The sequence below is a fragment of the Haplochromis burtoni genome, unplaced genomic scaffold (genome assembly GCF_018398535.1).
Source record: "Haplochromis burtoni strain Fernald_Lab_line unplaced genomic scaffold, NCSU_Asbu1 Contig_473, whole genome shotgun sequence".
Taxonomy (NCBI): Eukaryota; Metazoa; Chordata; class Actinopteri; order Cichliformes; family Cichlidae; genus Haplochromis; species Haplochromis burtoni.
Window position 1 is genome coordinate 327734 of NW_024582834.1, and position 18396 is coordinate 346129.

Below are 18396 nucleotides of genomic sequence, written 5' to 3' on the forward strand. Positions count from 1 at the left end.
CTTTGTCCCACGCAACACTTACCTCATCTTTACTGCCAATGATAAGATCGTAACCTATGACAAAATAACATTAAACAGAAAAGTTAGTGTGAGGAAACTTTAGGTATTATGTGACAGAAATTTAAGCGACCAACAGAAGAGCCAGTGTGACAAAAGGAAGCTAACTGCAGATCTGAAACCAACATAATGAACTTACTGCTACTACTCATCCTCTCACTGACGACAGGTAAAAACATTACTAACACATACTTACAGATATCTCACACTAAGCAACACTACATATACATATGTGACACAGATGTCTGATTATCTATAGTGTTAAGTGTATGAGAAGGGGTCCTACCTACTAAACACAGAAAATTCAATAACAGGACATAACAGGATACTAACATTTCTCTTTGATCTGCAGGTTGTGCTGCCTATGGTGATGATGATGTTTTGATGGCATGCAAACAAGGATGGGTTCAATTCATCTGCAAATATCCTGGAGCAAATAAAAAATATGACCACGTCAATGTAGTTATTCCCAATGGAACACGCTTACAAAGCTCTCTGAAGGATGTTTGGGAAGATAAAGGCAGATTTTCTCTGTACCATGATACAAAACATAAAACTCTCGTGGTGGGCATCAGAGATCTTAAACAAGCAGACTTTGGGACGTACAGATGTGAATTTGATCAAGGCTCAAACAGATCTCCTGTCATAAAGAAATTGGATTGTGGTAAGAAATGTGATTATTGTTGTTGTTGATGTTATTAGTACAACACAAGAAATTAATAACTAAAATCAGATTTCCTCACCTGTATTTTGGTATTATATAGTTTGTTTCTATCACACAACATAAATCATAGTTTGGAAATGTAAAGATTTATTACAGATTACAGGTGAAACGCATGTTTACATTACTTTGTTTGTTTTTTAATCTCAGAAGTTACTTTACATCTCAGACCTTTGAAAGGAAATTTCACAGTTTGCTCGTGTCTTCATCTGTTTCACACCTTTGTCAGCACACGAGGAAGTTAAAAATGTTAAAGTAGTGTGCGACAAAGTACAAGTTACATGTTGTGATATAATGAAGCACATTCAAATACTTTATTGCCCTTGTTTGGGGGGTTTTGTCTTTATTTTTATACAGAAAACTGCCAGCAGCCATTTACTCAAACTGTGACCAGAGCAGCTAACATCAAGTGTGATCCAAATGATGATTTCAAGTCCTGGGTCAAGTTTTTCTGCAGAGGGGAGAATTTCACCTGTAAGGATATTTTGTCAACAAAAGGTCAGAGGTTAAACGGGAAATTCAGACTCACAAACACCAACAGAGGCTTCGACGTGTCCATCAGTGGTGTTTCCTCACAGGACGCTGGTGTCTACTGGTGTGGAGTGGAATCAAATTATGGAAGCTACAGAGTTTCAGTCAGACGAATAAAACTGGAGGTTGAAGGTGCTGTGGGTTTATTATTAATCATGTATCATATATTTAAGTCCATATATCAAACCAATTAAAAAGTCCAGGAAACATTTTTTCAGGATCTAAGAGTCAAAACATTCTGGTGTGTTTCTGTGAAGGACCAGTGTTACTTTACCTGATGCATGTTTGATGTATGTCTTAATCTTCTGTTGGACAAATACAGTTAAATATAATTCTCACTGTTTGTTTATAGAGCCATCAAGAGCGTCACCAACTTTCACACAGTCAGCTGTTGTTCCTCATGAGAGCTCTGGTAAGAATCTGTGTTTGTCCACAAAGGGAGTGATGACTTTGAAGTCTCTAACATGGTCATCTGTGTGCGGGCCCTGTGTGAGAGCACTTTGGGGAGACATATGTCCAGCAGAGGAAGTCTGTAGTCAGAGAAACCCACACTGGGCATGTGGTCATGAAATGTAGCAGCCTATACCACAGGCTGACATTTTAGTCCTCCAGTGAGATACTGCTGCTGCAAAGTGGTCTGCTATATTTATTTAAGGGTTTAGGCATGCCTAGATTTAGGAGAGCATATGCCCACACTCTAGGTGTAGACTGCCCTACTCGGGCCCAGATATGGCCCAAATTACACATAAGTGCTGGGACCCACAGTGCAGGTCACACATGTGTCTCTTGGTGCATTACCACCAGTGAATGGTATGGAGCGAGGACCACAATGTTGCTCTAAGGGTTTCACCAAATTCAACTGGTGTATTTATCTAAATTATATCTATGATGGGTCAGTGTTACTTTTGCTACCTGATGTATATTTGATGTATGTCTTAATCTTTTGTTGGACAAATACATTTAATTATAATTCTCACTTTTTTTTATAGAGCCATCAACAGCATCACCAACTTTCACACAGTCAGCTGCTGTTCCTCACGTGAGCTCTGGTAAGAATCTGTGTTTGTCCACAAAGGGAGTGACCACTTTGAAGCCTCTAAGCCAGCAGACATGGTCCTGTGGGTCTGATGTAAGAGTATGTCCAGCAGAGGTAGTCTGCAGTCAGAGAAGCCCACACTGGACCATGTCACCATGAAATGCAGCAGCGTGTACCATTGGCTGCACATTTTAGTCCTTCAATTAAATATCGTTGCTGAAAAGTTCAAGGTGGTCTGGTACATTTATTTAAAATGGCCATAATCTCTCCTTTGTTTAGGCATCCCTGCATTTAGGAAGGCATATACCCACACTCTAGATGAAGACTGCCCCACTTAGGCCCAGATATGCCCCAAATCACACACAAGTACTGGGACTGGGCACACGTGTGACCACAGTGCAGGTCACACATGTGTCTCTTGGTGCATTACCACCAGTGAATGGTATGGAGCGTGAGCTGAATTTAGATTAATTACAGCTCGATTCCTAAAAATGTTGTTTTGATTGAGCATCAAAGGGCTGTACAGCGGTTCCTCGTTTATCGCGGGAGTTCTAAAAATAACCCAGGACAGGTGAAATCCAGAAAGTAGCCAACTTCATTTTTTACAATTAATATAGATGTTTTAAGGCTGTAAAACCCCTCACAACACACTTTATACACTTTTCTATGACAGGCGTGAACATTTTCACACTTTTCTGTCTTGTTTAAACTCTCAAAGTTCAAACCTTAGTAGAAGAATAAGTCCAGTATTATAGAACGAAACCAAAGATCAAACCCTGTGTTCAGGTCCAGAACATGGCAACAGAGCAGCTGCCAGAGAATTCAGCATTAATGAATCAATGGTACAGAAGTAGAGGAAGCAAGAAGAATGAGTTGAGTAAAGTTTGACTTATCTGACTGTTTTGTTTCGCTTAATGTGCCTTATAATCCGGTGCGCCTAATGGTCTGAAAAATACGGTAATTTCTACGTTCCTTTAGCACGTCCAGAAGTCAGACTTTTTGTCTGATAGTTATCATCTTCCTCTGCTTTCAGCAGACAAAACGGTGCGAAAAGTTTCATCGACATTGTTGTGTTTGTTGGGGAGAAAACTTACAAACATACAGCACAGTACTTCAGAGTCACACTGCTAGCATGGAAGAATTATGTAAATTTGACAAGCTGAACGCATTTTGTACTGAACAGGAGACACAGCACGGAGGAGATGCAGAATACAACGTGTTGTAAAAAAACAACAACAACAACAACAACAACCCATGCAAAATTGCACAAGAAAATCCGCAAAACAGCGAGGCCTCAAAAAGTGAACCGCTTTATAGTGAAGGACCACTGTATTGCCCAAAAATATGTTTAACAAAGTGAATATGAACTTAGTTGAACTCTGAACTGAGCTGATTCAATCTCACATAGAAAACTGAGTTTTAAGTTCCAGAACATTACAATTACAATGACTTTAATGTCTGTGTTGTTAATTAACACTTGGGAATCTACCAGGGATCAGTCCATTGTTTAGTCCACCTCAGCAGGTTAGCACAGAAAGAACTGGTGCAGATGCAAAAAGAGGTCATGCAAAGTCCACACAGAAAGATGGTCCAGTCCTGCTGTGAGACAACAGTGCCAGCTACTGCATCGAGCTTTTGAATTTTAAACATTATAAAGTGTCGCCTGAAATTAGAGCAAATGCAATAAGACAGTTGATTTATGAGATTAGCTAGACTCAGTAAGACTGTTTTGGTGATTGGTTGCGGAAAAGATGTTGACATTTTTATTTTATTTTGTTTCAACATGTGAACATATTATAAAAGTAAATGCTGAGTTTGAATCAGTAACTCTCTAAAGACAATTAAACTATATTTAGTCCCGTTAAGAATCTTAAAGTGATTTCAGACTCATCTTCACATAGTTTGAAACATGATGCCAGCTGGAACAGACATTTTTCCATCAGTGTCTAAAGTTTACACCCTTTTGTTTATTTTGCAGGTGTCTTCGAGCTGGTCATTACTGTAATGAAGTGTATAATTGTGCTGGTGCTTCTGGGAGTTTCAATCCTTATCTTCAAACGTGAGAATGTTCATTAATCTCTGTCAAATTGTAATTGTGTGACAGCAATAATGTGTGTGATGGTTATTATGTGTTGTTGAGCTAGAAATTCAGTAGTAAAAGTTTTAGGTAAAAATGTTTTACCTTATTTGCAGTTTTAAGTCCAATTTGTCTGAATAGCATTTATTATTAGGATTATGAATCAACTATTTCAACAACATTTTTCGTTCTCTTGTTGAAGGACTGTGTGTCCAAGCAGATACAGGAGCGCCTCCAGCAGCCAGAAGATGCAGCAAACTCAATTTGTGTCACTCCCAGCATTCCCACAGGTGTTGCTGCCTCACCACATTATGCTAGCATCAACTTTCAAAGCTGCTCTGGTAGTGAGCACTGAAACCCGGCTCCTCTGCCTGTAAATATATATTACAATCTGAAATTAAGCAAATTTCCAACCAACCAACTGTCTCTCAACCATCCAGACCAACAGAGCAGAAACACCACTCAGCAGTCAATGAGCCTGAGCAATAATAGACATAAGGACAGCTCTGCCACTTAGTCATTTTTGAGGTTATTTAATGTAAACAAATGTTGTACTCATTAATATCCATAGATTAACATGTAATTACAAACAAATCTGGGCAGTTTATAATGTGCCAGCTGGTTAACTGCTGCTGAATATAAGCAAAGATGATGACAAAGCGATACTCGCCATGGAAGGATTTCTTGCTCCTGATAATGCTCCAGTGCTCTGCAGAAAAACCCCGCTCAAAAGCCTTACACACCTTGGCTAACTCCTTAACTCCAACATCCCTGCTCTCCTCCCTCTGGTGTTCATTGACCTGTCACTCATTCAGTTGCTTGGTGATCAGTCTTAACTTAAATCTGACCTCGCATTTTAAAGAGCTGTACAAATTATTCGGACTAGTGTGTACCACCTCCAGGAGCACCGAAATTAGACTTCAAAGTCCACGATTTATAAGTTCATCCACCAGGATTAATGTAATTGGGCCTCCACTTAATCTTTCTTACTTTGAATTGTTGTTTGGCAGGAGACTGTGTGTTGGACCTACTTAAGGAAAACTTAGAGTAAGACCCAAGCTCAAGGAAAAGTTGCTTGGCCTGAATACTTTGCCCGAGGCCAGGAATTTCAGCAGCTTATGTTCAACCTGCAGAACTGTGCAGGTGGACAGAGGGAGGGACAGTATCTGGAATGGGCAGTTAAATGGTCTGGTTCTTATATAGCACCTACTCTTTCTGAATACTCAAAGTGCTTTTTCTGTGTAAGTGTTTTCTGTGTAACATTCATATACAATCATAATCTAAATGTACGTGTGTGTCACAGAGGCCGAGATTTGCTACAAAAAATATTTTATAATAATGCATGTTTTAAATGGTCATGAAAGCCATTGTTCATATTTACATTTCATGTTGTGTTTTCCTTTTTCTTTGCTTGTGTGTATTGTGCTGGGTTTAATGTCACATCCTACTTTCTTATGTAGCCTAAATGTGAAGTTGCTTTAAAAAGAAAAAACAGGAATACATCATGTACAGTGGGGCAAAAAAGTATTTAGTCAGCCACCGATTGTGCAAGTTCCCCCACTTAAAATGATGACAGAGGTCAGTAATTTGCACCAGAGGTACACTTCAACTGTGAGAGACAGAATGTGAAAAAAAATCCATGAATCACATGGTAGGATTTGTAAAGAATTTATTCGTAAATTAGGGTGGAAAATAAGTATTTGGTCACCTCAAACAAGGAAAATCTCTGGCTCTCACAGCCTGTAACGTCTTCTGTAAGAAGCTTTTCTGTCCCCCACTCGTTACCTGTATGAATGGCACCTGTTTGAACTCATCATCTGTATAAAAGACACCTGTCCACAGCCTCAAACAGTCAGACTCCAAACTCCGCCATGGCCAAGACCAAAGAGCTTTCGAAGGACACCAGGAAAAGTATTGTAGACCTGCACCAGACTGGGAAGAGTGAATCTACAATAGTCTCCAGACCTCAACCCCATAGAAAATCTGTGGCGGGAGTTGAAAGTCCGTGTTGCTCGGCGACAGCCCCAAAACATCACTGCTCTCGAGAAGATCTGCATGGAGGAATGGGCCAAAATACCAGCTACTGTGTGTGCAAACCTGGTAAAGACCTATAGTAAACGTTTGACCTCTGTTATTGCCAACAAAGGTTATGTTACAAAGTATTGAGTTGTATTTTTGTTATTGACCAAATACTTATTTTCCACCCTGATTTACGAATAAATTCTTTACAAATCCTACCATGTGGATTCATGGATTTTTTTTTTCACATTCTGTCTCTCACAGTTGAAGTGTACCTCTGGTGCAAATTACTGACCTCTGTCATCATTTTAGGTGGGGGAACTTGCACAATCGGTGGCTGACTAAATACTTTTTTGCCCCACTGTAGTTCACGTGCCTGTGTATTGTCACCACTGCTGTTGCCATGTTCCACAGTAATTAGAAAAACTCGTAGCTTTCTGCCGTTACCACTGATTCAGTTTACATTTAAGATCTGTGCAGGGCAGCTGAAACCCATTCAGTAATTATGCTGTCACCAGAGTTACTGAACTTCATTTTGGGGGGTGGTAACATTGGATGATGAATTAAGATGGAAATGTCATATTGAACATGTTAGAAAACAGATGGTTAAAAATATTTATATTTCGAGTAATGTCAGAGATACTAGATTATAAGGCAATGCGTATTTTATATTTGTCACTAATTTCCCCCAATCTCAATTATTGTGTTGAAGTGTGGGGGAATACATATGTAAGTAATATAAAACCTTTATACTTGTTACAGAAGAAAGTGGTATGAATGATTCACAATGTTAAATACAGAGATCATACAAATGAACTGTTTATAAAATTGAAATTGCTGAAATTAGAAGATTTGGTGAAATTACAGACATTATTAATTATGTTCAAGGCAAATAATAATACATTACCTCTTAAGTTACAAAGCTTGTTTGTATTGTGTTTAGGAAGTGGGGACAGTGAAGGAAGTTTTATTTTAAGCATTAGTCTACCAGGACCACAAATCACAGCAGCAGTCGCCTCAAGGCACTTTATATTGCACAGTAGATACAATATTGTATTGTACAATAGTCCTTATATTATTGTACAATAATAGATACAGAGAAAAACCCAACAATCATATGACCCCCTATGAGCAAGCACTTTGGCGACAGTGGGAAGGAAAAACTCCCTTTTAACAGGAAGAAACCTCCGGCAGAACCAGGCTCAGGGAGGGGCGGGGCCATCTGCTGCGACCGGTTGGGGTGAGAGAAGGAAGACAGGATAAAGACATGCTGTGGAAGAGAGACAGAGTTAATAACAGATATGATTCAATGCAGAGAGGTCTAGTTAAACATAGTGAGTGAGAAAGGTGACTGGAAAGGAAAAACTCAATGCATCATGGGAATCCCCGGCAGCCTACGTCTATTGCAGCATAACTAAGGGAGGATTCAGGGTCACCTGGTCCAGCCCTAACTATATGCTTTAGCAAAAAGGAAAGTTTGAAGCCTAATCTTGAAAGTAGAGATAGTGTCTGTCTCCTGAATCCAAACTGGAAGCTGGTTCCACAGAAGAGGGGCCTGAAAACTGAAGGCTCTGCCTCCCATTCTACTTTTAAATACTCTAGGAACAACAAGTAGGCCTGCAGAGCGAGAGCGAAGTGCTCTAATAGGGTGATATGGTACTACAAGGTCATTAAGATAAGATGGGGCCTGATTATTTAAGACCTTGTATGTGAGGAGCAGGATTTTGAATTCAATTCTGGATTTAACAGGAAGCCAATGAAGGGAAGCCAAAACAGGAGAAATCTGCTCTCTCTTTCTAGTCCCTGTCAGGACTCTTGCTGCAGCATTTTGGATCAGCTGAAGGCTTTTCAGGGAGTTTTTTGGACATCCTGATAATAATGAATTACAGTCGTCCAGCCTGGAAGTAATAAATGCATGAACTAGTTTTTCAGCGTCACTCTGAGACAGGATATTTCTAACTTTAGAGATGTTGCACAAATGGAAGAAAGCAGTCTTACATATTTGTTTAATATGTGCATTGAAGGACATGTCCTGGTCAAAAATGACTCCAAGGTTCCTCACAGTGTTACTGGAGGCCAAGGTAATGCCATCCAGAGTAAGAATCTGCTTAGATACCATATTTCTAAGCTTTTCAGTGCCAAGTACAAAAACCTCAGTTTGATCTGAATTTAGAAGCAGAAAATCCCAGTGATTATTTGCCATTCACTTTGACACCAACACATTACTACCTTCTTGATCCGTGCAAAAACAAAGTTTTAATCTAATCTAAGTTTATGTCTAATCATAAAAGTAGCTACAAGTTCTTTTTTCTTAAACAAATATAATTGCAATTTATATGCATGAAGTACATATGTGTATGCATTGTATGCAAACGGCTACCAAACAGCCATCATAATACATCATAGAATGAGAACAGGACAAATCAACAATTGACAATGACTAATTAATATTAAAATCTGTAACATAATGTTTGGAGTTTAGTCTGTTACTGTTGCTATTTTTACCATTTCTTCTTGGAGCAACTGTAACGCACATAATTTAGGGATTAATATTAAAGTATTCTGATTCTGATTGTTTCAGGATGAGCTGCCATTATCCAATCACACATCTGCTTACCTGTATCTGTTGCTCGTTTCTCCTCCTCTTCTTTTCTATTTTTTCTAAACTGAGCACCTGATGACTTTGAACTTGTCTTGTCCATCTTCCATTGGTTTTAATTTTGCACTCCAGTATGAACACAAGTCCCCCAACTCGAAGGTCACCACAACATGACCTAATAGACCTACAACTTAGTTCACAGATTCACTTTGTCTAAGGTGTATTTCTGGGATTTCGCACAACCCAGGATTCAAATCATGAATACATAATGGACTTGGATTTACATCATTATGAATGAAATGTGCTCTATTTGGAAGCAGCCCCCCCCCTCCCCTGTGTGTGACTTTAAATCATAAATTTTAAATTGTTATTGATCCCTTTACCCCGAGTCCTAAAGTGTATATTTATTTTCTTACTCTTATATTTATTGTTTGTTTTCTTGCACTGCTGTAACTGGAGCCTCGTCGTCTCGTCTCTCTATATACTGGACTGTATGTAGCGAGATGACAATAAAGTTTACTTTGACTTCAGCAGCGAGCAGGCGCACCGAGGGCTCTCGCGCTCACTTTTCGTGTATAGAATTTCGAAAAAACATCGGTGCAAATTATAAGTCTGTATTATAATGTCTGGTGTTGTCGTGTTTGTTTTTATTTTGTTTTATTTTGCGAGTTGGTTATTAGATGCTGCCCCCGCCGCCCCGCCCTCTCCTCACTGCGCAGCAAGCAGCAGGCGCACCTCGCAAACAAAAGGCGCCCTTACTCCCAGCAAATGGGCGATAGAAAACCGATCGGTGCCTATGCCATTCCCAATATTCGCTGGCTGACGTTGGAGCAGCATAAGTACGAACATTTTTTTATTTTGCCGATGACCGTGATGCCGCCCCCCGCCACGATGCCGCCCCTGGCAACCGCCCGTGTTGCCCGTATCAAAAACCGCTACTGATAACACAGAAGAACAAATGAACACCACCACCCTGAGGTGTGGAGCAGTGAAAGAAATGCACAAAATTATAACCTGGGTCATAAAACTGTCTTGCAAATCCAAACTGGGAGCTGGTTCCAAAGAAGAGGGGCTTTTTTTGCTCCTGCCTTACTTCTGCCTTCTGTCTTTAGAATTATTCACCACATGTAAATGATTGGGGAAAATATGCTTCACTGTGGGAGAGTGGTTAGAGTTTTGCAAAAAGATTCAATAATATTTGCAAATTGTGTCTAACTATTGGAAAACTATTGCGTGTCAAGAGTGGTTCTTTTTCACAGACCACTTATTTCCTGTTTGGTCCTAAAAGATGTAATGTATAAGAGAAAGAGTGTATGCTTAGAAAGTGCAAAGGGGAAGTACAGACAAAGTCGGAAGACTAAATTTTGACCAACAGACCGGAGAGACAAACTAACTGCAGATAAATAAGCCTTCAAACCCAAACCAACACGATGAAGTTACTGCTAATGCTCATCCTCCCACTTATATCAGGTGAGGAGATCAGAACACATATGATGCAATAATAATAACTATGTTGTAAATTGTTATGTTATGCATTTTTAATCCCTTTTGCATCATTGCCTCGAACAATTAACATTAATATACGATCCTCCTTCTGTGGAATTTGCCTGCAGACCAAACCTCTTCTGCTTCAATTCTGTTTTTATTTTTAGTCTTTACTCTCAGAGCTTTAAACACCACGAGACCGCAGCAGAAACTGATGAAATACTCGAGTATAATCAATCAGATTCTCTGTCAGGGCTCTGTGTGCGGGCAGGCGGAGAGGAGGATCCAAGCGCAGGACTCGAACACAGAATTGTAAATCAGAACCTCAGCTTTATTGCTGACATGAAAACAAACGTGAAGTGACGTGAATACAGAAACCAAAGAAACACACAGGCATAATCTGAGGGTACGACGCGACACCGAGCATGGGAAAACACAGGGCTTAAATACACAGGGTAGTAATGAGGGAATGGGCAACAGAAGGGAGACACAGCTGGGGGAGATCAGGGCTAACGAGACGGGGGAGCTAAGCTGCACACACTAACATAAGACAAAGACTTTCACAATAAGACAGGAAACAAGAATTACTAAACCAGATGCAGACATGACACTGAGAGACAGACTAGACACTGAACAGAAACTGCAATACACATGAGAACCCAAAACCTAAGAACTGATCCCTCACCAAGAATAACAGAAACAGATCCATAATGATAATAATAAACAAAGCACCAGAACATCAGAAAACAATCCATAATGCAAAAATAAACCAAAACATAATAAACTCAAAATACTGGGTCCAACGGACCCAGAACCGTGACATTCTCCAGTTTCGTAATGATTGAGTTTTGATATTGATAAATATTTTAATTCACGCAGCAGCTTTCTGTTCTGGATTTAAACGCACTAAGTTTATTACTATAATTTAGAAGCTATTTTCAGTTCTTTTAAATTATAGTAACAAACCAAAGTAACCAAATTGTTACTTTAAGCTGTTAAACAGCTTTGTGTCACTGCTTGTCTTGATTGCCAATGTAGGGTAAATAATTCTAAATAAAGAAAGATACTCTGGGTGTGATCAACTCGCGTAACAGTGCACGGCCCAGAACTCACGCATCTCATATGACCAGAAATAGAAGAAACTTTTAGTATTTATATTCTGGATTTTTTTTGTTACATTTATATAAAAAAGATGATTGATGATGTCTTTAAGATGATTGCATCAACCCCTGTGATTATCTTACAATGACTGACATGATGTGAGTGTTTGTCTTTAGATTGTGAGTCAGAAACGAAGAGATTCACATCAGAATGGACCGAATTCACCTGCAACTGTCAAAAAACACCTGGAAAATGTCAAATGGTCCATGTAGCTGATCGTAGCTCAAAAACTGAAAAAAAGACTCTCAGAGTAATCCTCAAACAAGATGAGAACAAGGACCCCAAAAAGAATGATGACAAAAAAGAACTGCAATTTAAATTTGGTAAGAGACTCGCTTTCAAATTCAAGAGTTTTTATTTGTTGTTTGTTTGTTTTTACTGTATAAAACAATATTTTATAAGAACCATCAACAATGAAAAAGACAAACAAAAAAGCTTCCAATAGTAAAAATTGTTACTTTTTATCTGCCAATTCAAGAAATTACACTTATTATTAATGCACAATTTATTTTTTAAAGACATTTTATTTACTTACTCATTTCCTACAACCATTTTGTTAGAATTGTTTAAGTTTTTCTTTGTTGTTTTCTTTGCAGAAGAAAATGGCTGTCCAAAGCAATTCAATCAAACTGCATACAAAACAGCTAAAACCACCATCAGGTGCGATCATCCTGAAAATAAACCTGAGTTGTGGTTTTTCTGCAAAGAGAACTCTTCTGTCTGTAACAACATTTTATCAGACAGAATATCCTTTCACACAAACACATACAGTGTCTCCATCAGTAATGTGTCCAGTGAGGACAAGGGTGCCTACTGGTGTGGAGTAAAGTTCACTGAGAACAATCATCATGTCGCACTAACAAAAGTAAAATTGAAAGTCGAAGGTGAGTAAATTCACATGTTCAGCCCCCGAGGTCTAAATTTTAGGAAATGGCACAACTAAAATACTGTCTGCTGGCAAATTCTTTCTTTAGAGATTAAAAATTTCAAAAGAAGCCCAGTTGTTGGACAGAACTTCACTTACTGGTGTAAATACAACCAGACTGTCTCCTCAACAACAAAGTTCATCTGTAAGGGAGAAGATCCATCCATATGTCAAGCTCTCATAAACACCAGCCAGCCTGGTATGAACAACAGGTTTTTCATGACTGATAACATAAAAGAGAAAAACATCACGATAACAGTGAGAGAAGTAACAGCAGCAGACAGCGGGACGTACTGGTGTGGAGCGGAAACAAAACAACAACGCAGCAACAAGTTCTTCAACAGACTGTCCCTGACAGGTGAGACGTGCTGTTTTATTCTGTGGCTGTCGCCTGACCCGTGGTCATTAAGCACAAGACAGACATGTGTTTTTTTTACCTATTTTATTATACATTATTCATAATAACTAGAAATAAACTGTATGAACCCTTAAACTGCATACTTACACAAACATAGTAACATACAAAAGTTTTATATGACAGGAAGCTGTTTGAGCTTTAAGACAGGAAAATAATAATAATAACAGTTTTTTACTCTCAGCAACAAAGCACAACGTTTTAAAAAATTACCAAGATGAATTTTTAAAAAGCTGTGACATTTAAGCAAGAGTGTCAATTTATTAACAAAACCATCCCACCAGAGATCACAACACAAGAAGAAATCAAAATAACAAACACAAGAAAAACACTTTTAATTTGCAAACTTCAACAGATATTTTTTATTTTTATTTTTTGCTTTCAGTACAACCAGCATCACCTTCATCCGCTACCCCTTTAACTACAACAACCACCACAACTGCTGAGAGTCATGGTGTGACAGTAGAGCTGGAGACAGATGGTAAGTCTGAAGATGTCCACGTTGTTTAGTTTTACCTTTTAACATCTGTAAAACTCATTTATTTCCTCAGGACATAAAGTTATGATACATGTGCGTGTTTTACATTTAATTTATGAATTCTATCATATGTAACATGAACCAAAGGCTCTGCTGCGAGTCGTTGTGAGATGTGTGATACACCCTGAAAATTCTGCTGTTCATAAGAAATGGGGAAGTTTCAAGATGGTCACACGTATAAAACATTCACATTGTTTTTATACTATTTTCTTTCAATTGTTCAACAAAGACAGTTTGAGACGTTTATGATGGAAATGTTTATTCTGGTTTTGTGTTGCAGTCATCTTTGGGATTACCACTGCTGTGATCATTGGCGTGGCTGTGTTTCTGATCGGTTTCTTCCTTATTTACAAACGTGAGAACATGCATTATTGCACATCTTGAAACACAATACATACAGGCTATTTTTACCCACATAAACACACCCATGTACTTCTCTATTTGTAATGTCTACTGCTAAAATTTCAAGTTAATAATAGTTTGAAAATTTCTATTTAAATCACACTGAACAAAACCAAATTACTAGAAAATACTCAACATGTGATTTTGCTTGTTCCCTAATTTTTCTTACTTGTTTCTGCCAGGAGTTTCATGTACAAAAAACAAAGGAATTAGTGCATCGCTGCAGCACGTCAAAGAGGTTAGTGTGAAAATGTCTTTAATATAACTGGTGCACAGAGTCTGACCCAGCAATCATGAATAATTGAACAGAGCTGCACACACGCAGATGTCGGCTTTCAAAAGTGTTCTAGTCAGGCGTTGTCAGGGTCTGCGGAGGCAGACCGTGCGGAAATGTGTGTGGTGGACCCAGGAGCGAACACAAGCGAGGATGCAGGAGTGGAGTTAAACAAAAGCGAGCCTTTATTTCTGGCTGATGAAAGGAACAAAACAGAGTGAGGGCAGCATAAGAGTAATAGTTAAACAGAAACCTAAACTGGACATAAACTAAGGCAAAGCTATGGCTGGAGATACGGAACACAGGGGGTGGTAACACAGACGACGCGACACAGACTACATGAAACACAGAGACTAAATACACAAGAGGGATGATCAGGGGAAGTGGCCACACATGGGAACACAGCTGACACAGATAAACATAACAAGACATGGCAGGAGTAAACAACACTGACGGGAGACTGTCAAAGTAAAACAGGAAGTACACAGAGGTGCAAACAGGAGGAGAGAGAGAGAGCACGGGCATAGTGGGCTGGGGAAACATGGAATAAAACATAAGGAGAGACGAGGGCTCACAGATACACAGAGGGGCACACAGGGGGCAAAAGCCACGAATGGAAAACACTAAGGGAACAACACAAGAGGGCAACTCAGAAAACATGGCCTAAAATAAGGAACGAAATACAAAAATACAAAGAACTAGGAATACTGGGCCCACATGGCCCAGGACCATGACAGGTTTGCTATAACTTAAATGTTACATTTTGACAAAAGAAAAATGCTAATACATCTGAATAAAATTAAATTAATAACAGCAACTCAACACATCACAACTGAACTTCTTTGAGAATAATTTCAGAGAATATTTAAACTACAGTTTGAATTTGCTAAATTACATAATAATTTATATATATATATATATATACATCCATAGGTCCCTCATCCTATTCATGTAGCCCCTTCCGCCGGGGTTACTTGCGTAGTAGCATTCCAACAACGCCCTGTTTTCGTCTCTTGCCCACCGATGCCTTCTTGTTCCAGTAGCCCACTTTTCGTCAGGGTGCCCTGGTTCCTCAACACCTGACGCGGACCTTGTTGATCCGGGCGACGTCCGAGCCGGCATGCCTTCATATTTATCTGTCTCGCTCATGTCTGCGGTAGGCTTGCTTAGCATAGGGGGTCTAGCCTTAGGACCCTTACTGGATACAGACGCCCCAGGCAGGAATCGAACTTGCGATCCTCGAGACTGCAAGACCAGACTGACCAACCTGTGCACTGCCTGGATTGATTACAAGAAGGCCTATGACTCAATGCCCCACAGCTGGATACTGGAATGCCTAGAATTGTACAAGATCAATGGGACCCTAAGAGCCTTCATCAGGAACTCAATGGGGATGTGGCGTACAACACTAGAGGCCAACTCCAAGCCCATAGCACAAGTCACCATCAAGTGCGGGATCTACCAAGGAGATGCTCTGTCCCCACTGCTGTTCTGCATAGGCCTGAACCCCCTCAGTGAGATCATTAACAAGACTGGCTACGGATACCGACTACGGAACGGAGCAGTTGTCAGCCACCTCCTGTACATGGATGACATCAAGCTGTATGCCAAGAGTGAACGAGACATCGATTCACTGATCCACACTACCAGGCTATACAGCAATGACATTGGAATGTCGTTCGGACTGGAGAAGTGTAGTCGGATGGTAACAAAGAGAGGGAAGGTAGTCAGAACTGAGGGGATTGAACTACCAGAAGGCAACATTGCAGACATAGAGGACAGTTACAAGTACCTGGGGATCCCGCAGGCAAATGGGAACCATGAAGAGGCCGCTAGAAAGGCTGCAACCACCAAGTACCTGCAGAGGGTCAGGCAAGTCCTGAGGAGTCAGCTGAATGGTAAGAACAAGATCCGGGCCATCAACACGTACGCCCTGCCCGTGATCAGGTACCCTGCTGGGGTAATAGGCTGGCCAAAGGAGGAGATAGAAGCCACTGACATAAAGACAAGAAAGCTCCTTACCATGCATGGAGGGTTTCACCCCAAGTCCAGCACCCTGAGGCTGTACGCTAAGCGGAAGGAAGGGGGCCGGGGACTGGTGAGTGTCAGCACCACAGTCCAGGATGAGACAACGAACATCCAAGAATACATTGGGAAGATGGCCCCAACTGACCGAGTGCTCAGTGAATACCTCAGGCAGCAGAAACCCAAGAAAGAGGAGGGAGACGAGGAACCATCATGGAAGGACAGGCCCCTGCACGGTATGTACCACCGGCAGATAGAGGAGGTGGCTGATATCCAGAAATCCTACCAGTGGCTGGACAAAGCTGGACTGAAAGACAGCACAGAGGCACTAATCATGGCAGCACAAGAACAAGCTCTGAGCACAAGATCCATAGAGGCTGGGGTCTATCACACCAGGCAAGACCCCAGGTGCAGGCTGTGTAAAGATGCCCCAGAGACAATCCAGCACATAACAGCAGGGTGCAAGATGCTAGCAGGCAAGGCATACATGGAACGCCATAACCAAGTGGCCGGCATAGTGTACAGGAACATCTGTGCCGAGTATAACCTGGAAGTCCCGAGGTCAAAATGGGAGATGCCCCCAAGGGTGGTGGAGAATGACCGAGCTAAGATCCTGTGGGACTTCCAGATACAGACGGACAAAATGGTGGTGGCTAACCAACCGGACATAGTGGTGGTAGACAAACAGAAGAAGACGGCCGTAGTGATCGATGTAGCGGTTCCGAATGACAGCAATATCAGGAAGAAGGAACACGAGAAGCTGGAGAAATACCAAGGGCTCAGAGAAGAGCTCGAGAGGATGTGGAGGGTGAAGGTAACGGTGGTCCCCGTGGTAATCGGAGCACTAGGTGCGGTGACTCCCAAGCTAGGCGAGTGGCTCCAGCAGATCCCGGGAATCAACATCGGAGATCTCTGTCCAGAAGAGCGCAGTCCTGGGAACAGCTAAGATACTGCGCAGGACCCTCAAGCTCCCAGGCCTCTGGTAGAGGACCTGAGCTTGAAGGATAAACCGCCCGCAGGGGCGTTCTGGGTGTTTATATATATATATATAACTGATTACTTTTTATCTTATTAGCCATTCTGAGTATAATTTGCAAGACATATCGTTAATTTTTCGGATGCTATGTGTTGTTTTTTAACTTAATTTTTCATCGCATTCAATTGCAGGACTCTGCCTATGAGGAAATCCAGGAGCGCCTCCAGACGCCAGGAAATGCAGTGGATTCGATTTATGTCACTGCCGGCATGCACACAGATGTCACCTCAGTACATTACTCTACCATCAACTTTCAGAGCCACTCTCGGGAAGCTGGTGGTGAGGAAGTGAATCCCAGCACGTCTGCCTGTGAATATTCTACAGTGGATTTCAGAAAACGTCCAGATAACTCAACCATCACTCAAGCATCCAGACCAGCAGAGGAGAATCTCTACTCAGCAGTCAATGAGCTAGAGCAAATACGAAAATAAGATCAGCTCTGTCAGGAATTTCTAGATGATTTCAGCATTATACATCCAACTTGTAGAATTAGCTTTAGTGAAAATGTGTTAATGTGATGTTATGATTAAATAACGTTAAATATGACTCAGGGGTTCAGGAACTTGTCTTAGGATGTTGAAAATTTGGTTTAGAATGAAGAGTTAGTAAAACAAACTGTAAAACTATGTAGCTGCAAAAACCGCGTATAACCACGAGGAGAGAGAGGTTTTGACTGACTGCTGTAGATAGATAGATAGATAGATAGTAGGGGTGCAACGATACACAAAATTCACGGTTCGGTTCGATACTTTGGTGTCACGGTTCAATATTTTTTTGATACAAAAAAATGTTCATGACTTTTTAATTATTATTTTGATTAGTCAGTCTAGACTCAATGCTTGAGGTAGTTAAGCTGAGTGATAATGTTGTGTGTGTGTATGTGTGTGTGTATGTGTGTAATGTGTGTGTGCGCGTGTGTGTGTTTATCAGTCCAGTCCCTTTTTGTTGAGGAGACGGATGGCTTGTGGAAAAAAGCTGTTGCACAGTCTGGATGTGTGTGCCCGAATGCTTCGGTACCTTTTTCCAGATTGTTAGGTTTTGTATTGTTGATTGTCATTTATGCTTAGAAATATTTAACCATATATGCTTAGAGGT

The 18396-nt window shown here is 40.5% G+C and overlaps 2 protein-coding genes across 2 annotated transcripts; both read left to right on the top strand.

The window, feature by feature from the left end:
* Nucleotides 1-186: 186 nt before the first annotated feature.
* Nucleotides 187-2683, top strand: LOC121812220. Its single transcript, XM_042213718.1, has 4 exons — nt 187-226; nt 410-721; nt 1136-1441; nt 2625-2683. Exons 1-4 carry the CDS (start codon nt 187-189, stop codon nt 2681-2683), a joined length of 717 nt encoding a protein of 238 aa, XP_042069652.1.
* A 7694-nt stretch (nt 2684-10377) lies between these two features.
* On the top strand, nt 10378-18390 carry LOC102304447 (CMRF35-like molecule 8). Its single transcript, XM_005946573.3, has 8 exons — nt 10378-10510; nt 11803-12009; nt 12283-12570; nt 12661-12969; nt 13412-13507; nt 13845-13919; nt 14149-14204; nt 17433-18390. The coding sequence occupies exons 1-8, from the start codon at nt 10471-10473 to the stop codon at nt 17730-17732; spliced, it is 1371 nt and encodes a 456-aa protein (XP_005946635.1). The 5' UTR covers nt 10378-10470; the 3' UTR covers nt 17733-18390.
* The last annotated feature ends 6 nt before the right edge of the window (nt 18391-18396 follow it).

Coding starts and splice junctions, on each gene's coding strand:
- LOC102304447 (XM_005946573.3), top strand. CDS start 10,471: ATGAAGTTACTGCTAATGCTCATCCTCCCACTTATATCAG. Junction 12,970..13,411: donor CAACAGACTGTCCCTGACAG/GTGAGACGTGCT, acceptor TTTTGCTTTCAG/TACAACCAGCATCACCTTCA. Junction 14,205..17,432: donor CGCTGCAGCACGTCAAAGAG/GTTAGTGTGAAA, acceptor ATTCAATTGCAG/GACTCTGCCTATGAGGAAAT.
- LOC121812220 (XM_042213718.1), top strand. CDS start 187: ATGAACTTACTGCTACTACTCATCCTCTCACTGACGACAG. Junction 722..1,135: donor CATAAAGAAATTGGATTGTG/GTAAGAAATGTG, acceptor ATTTTTATACAG/AAAACTGCCAGCAGCCATTT. Junction 1,442..2,624: donor AATAAAACTGGAGGTTGAAG/GTGCTGTGGGTT, acceptor TCCTTTGTTTAG/GCATCCCTGCATTTAGGAAG.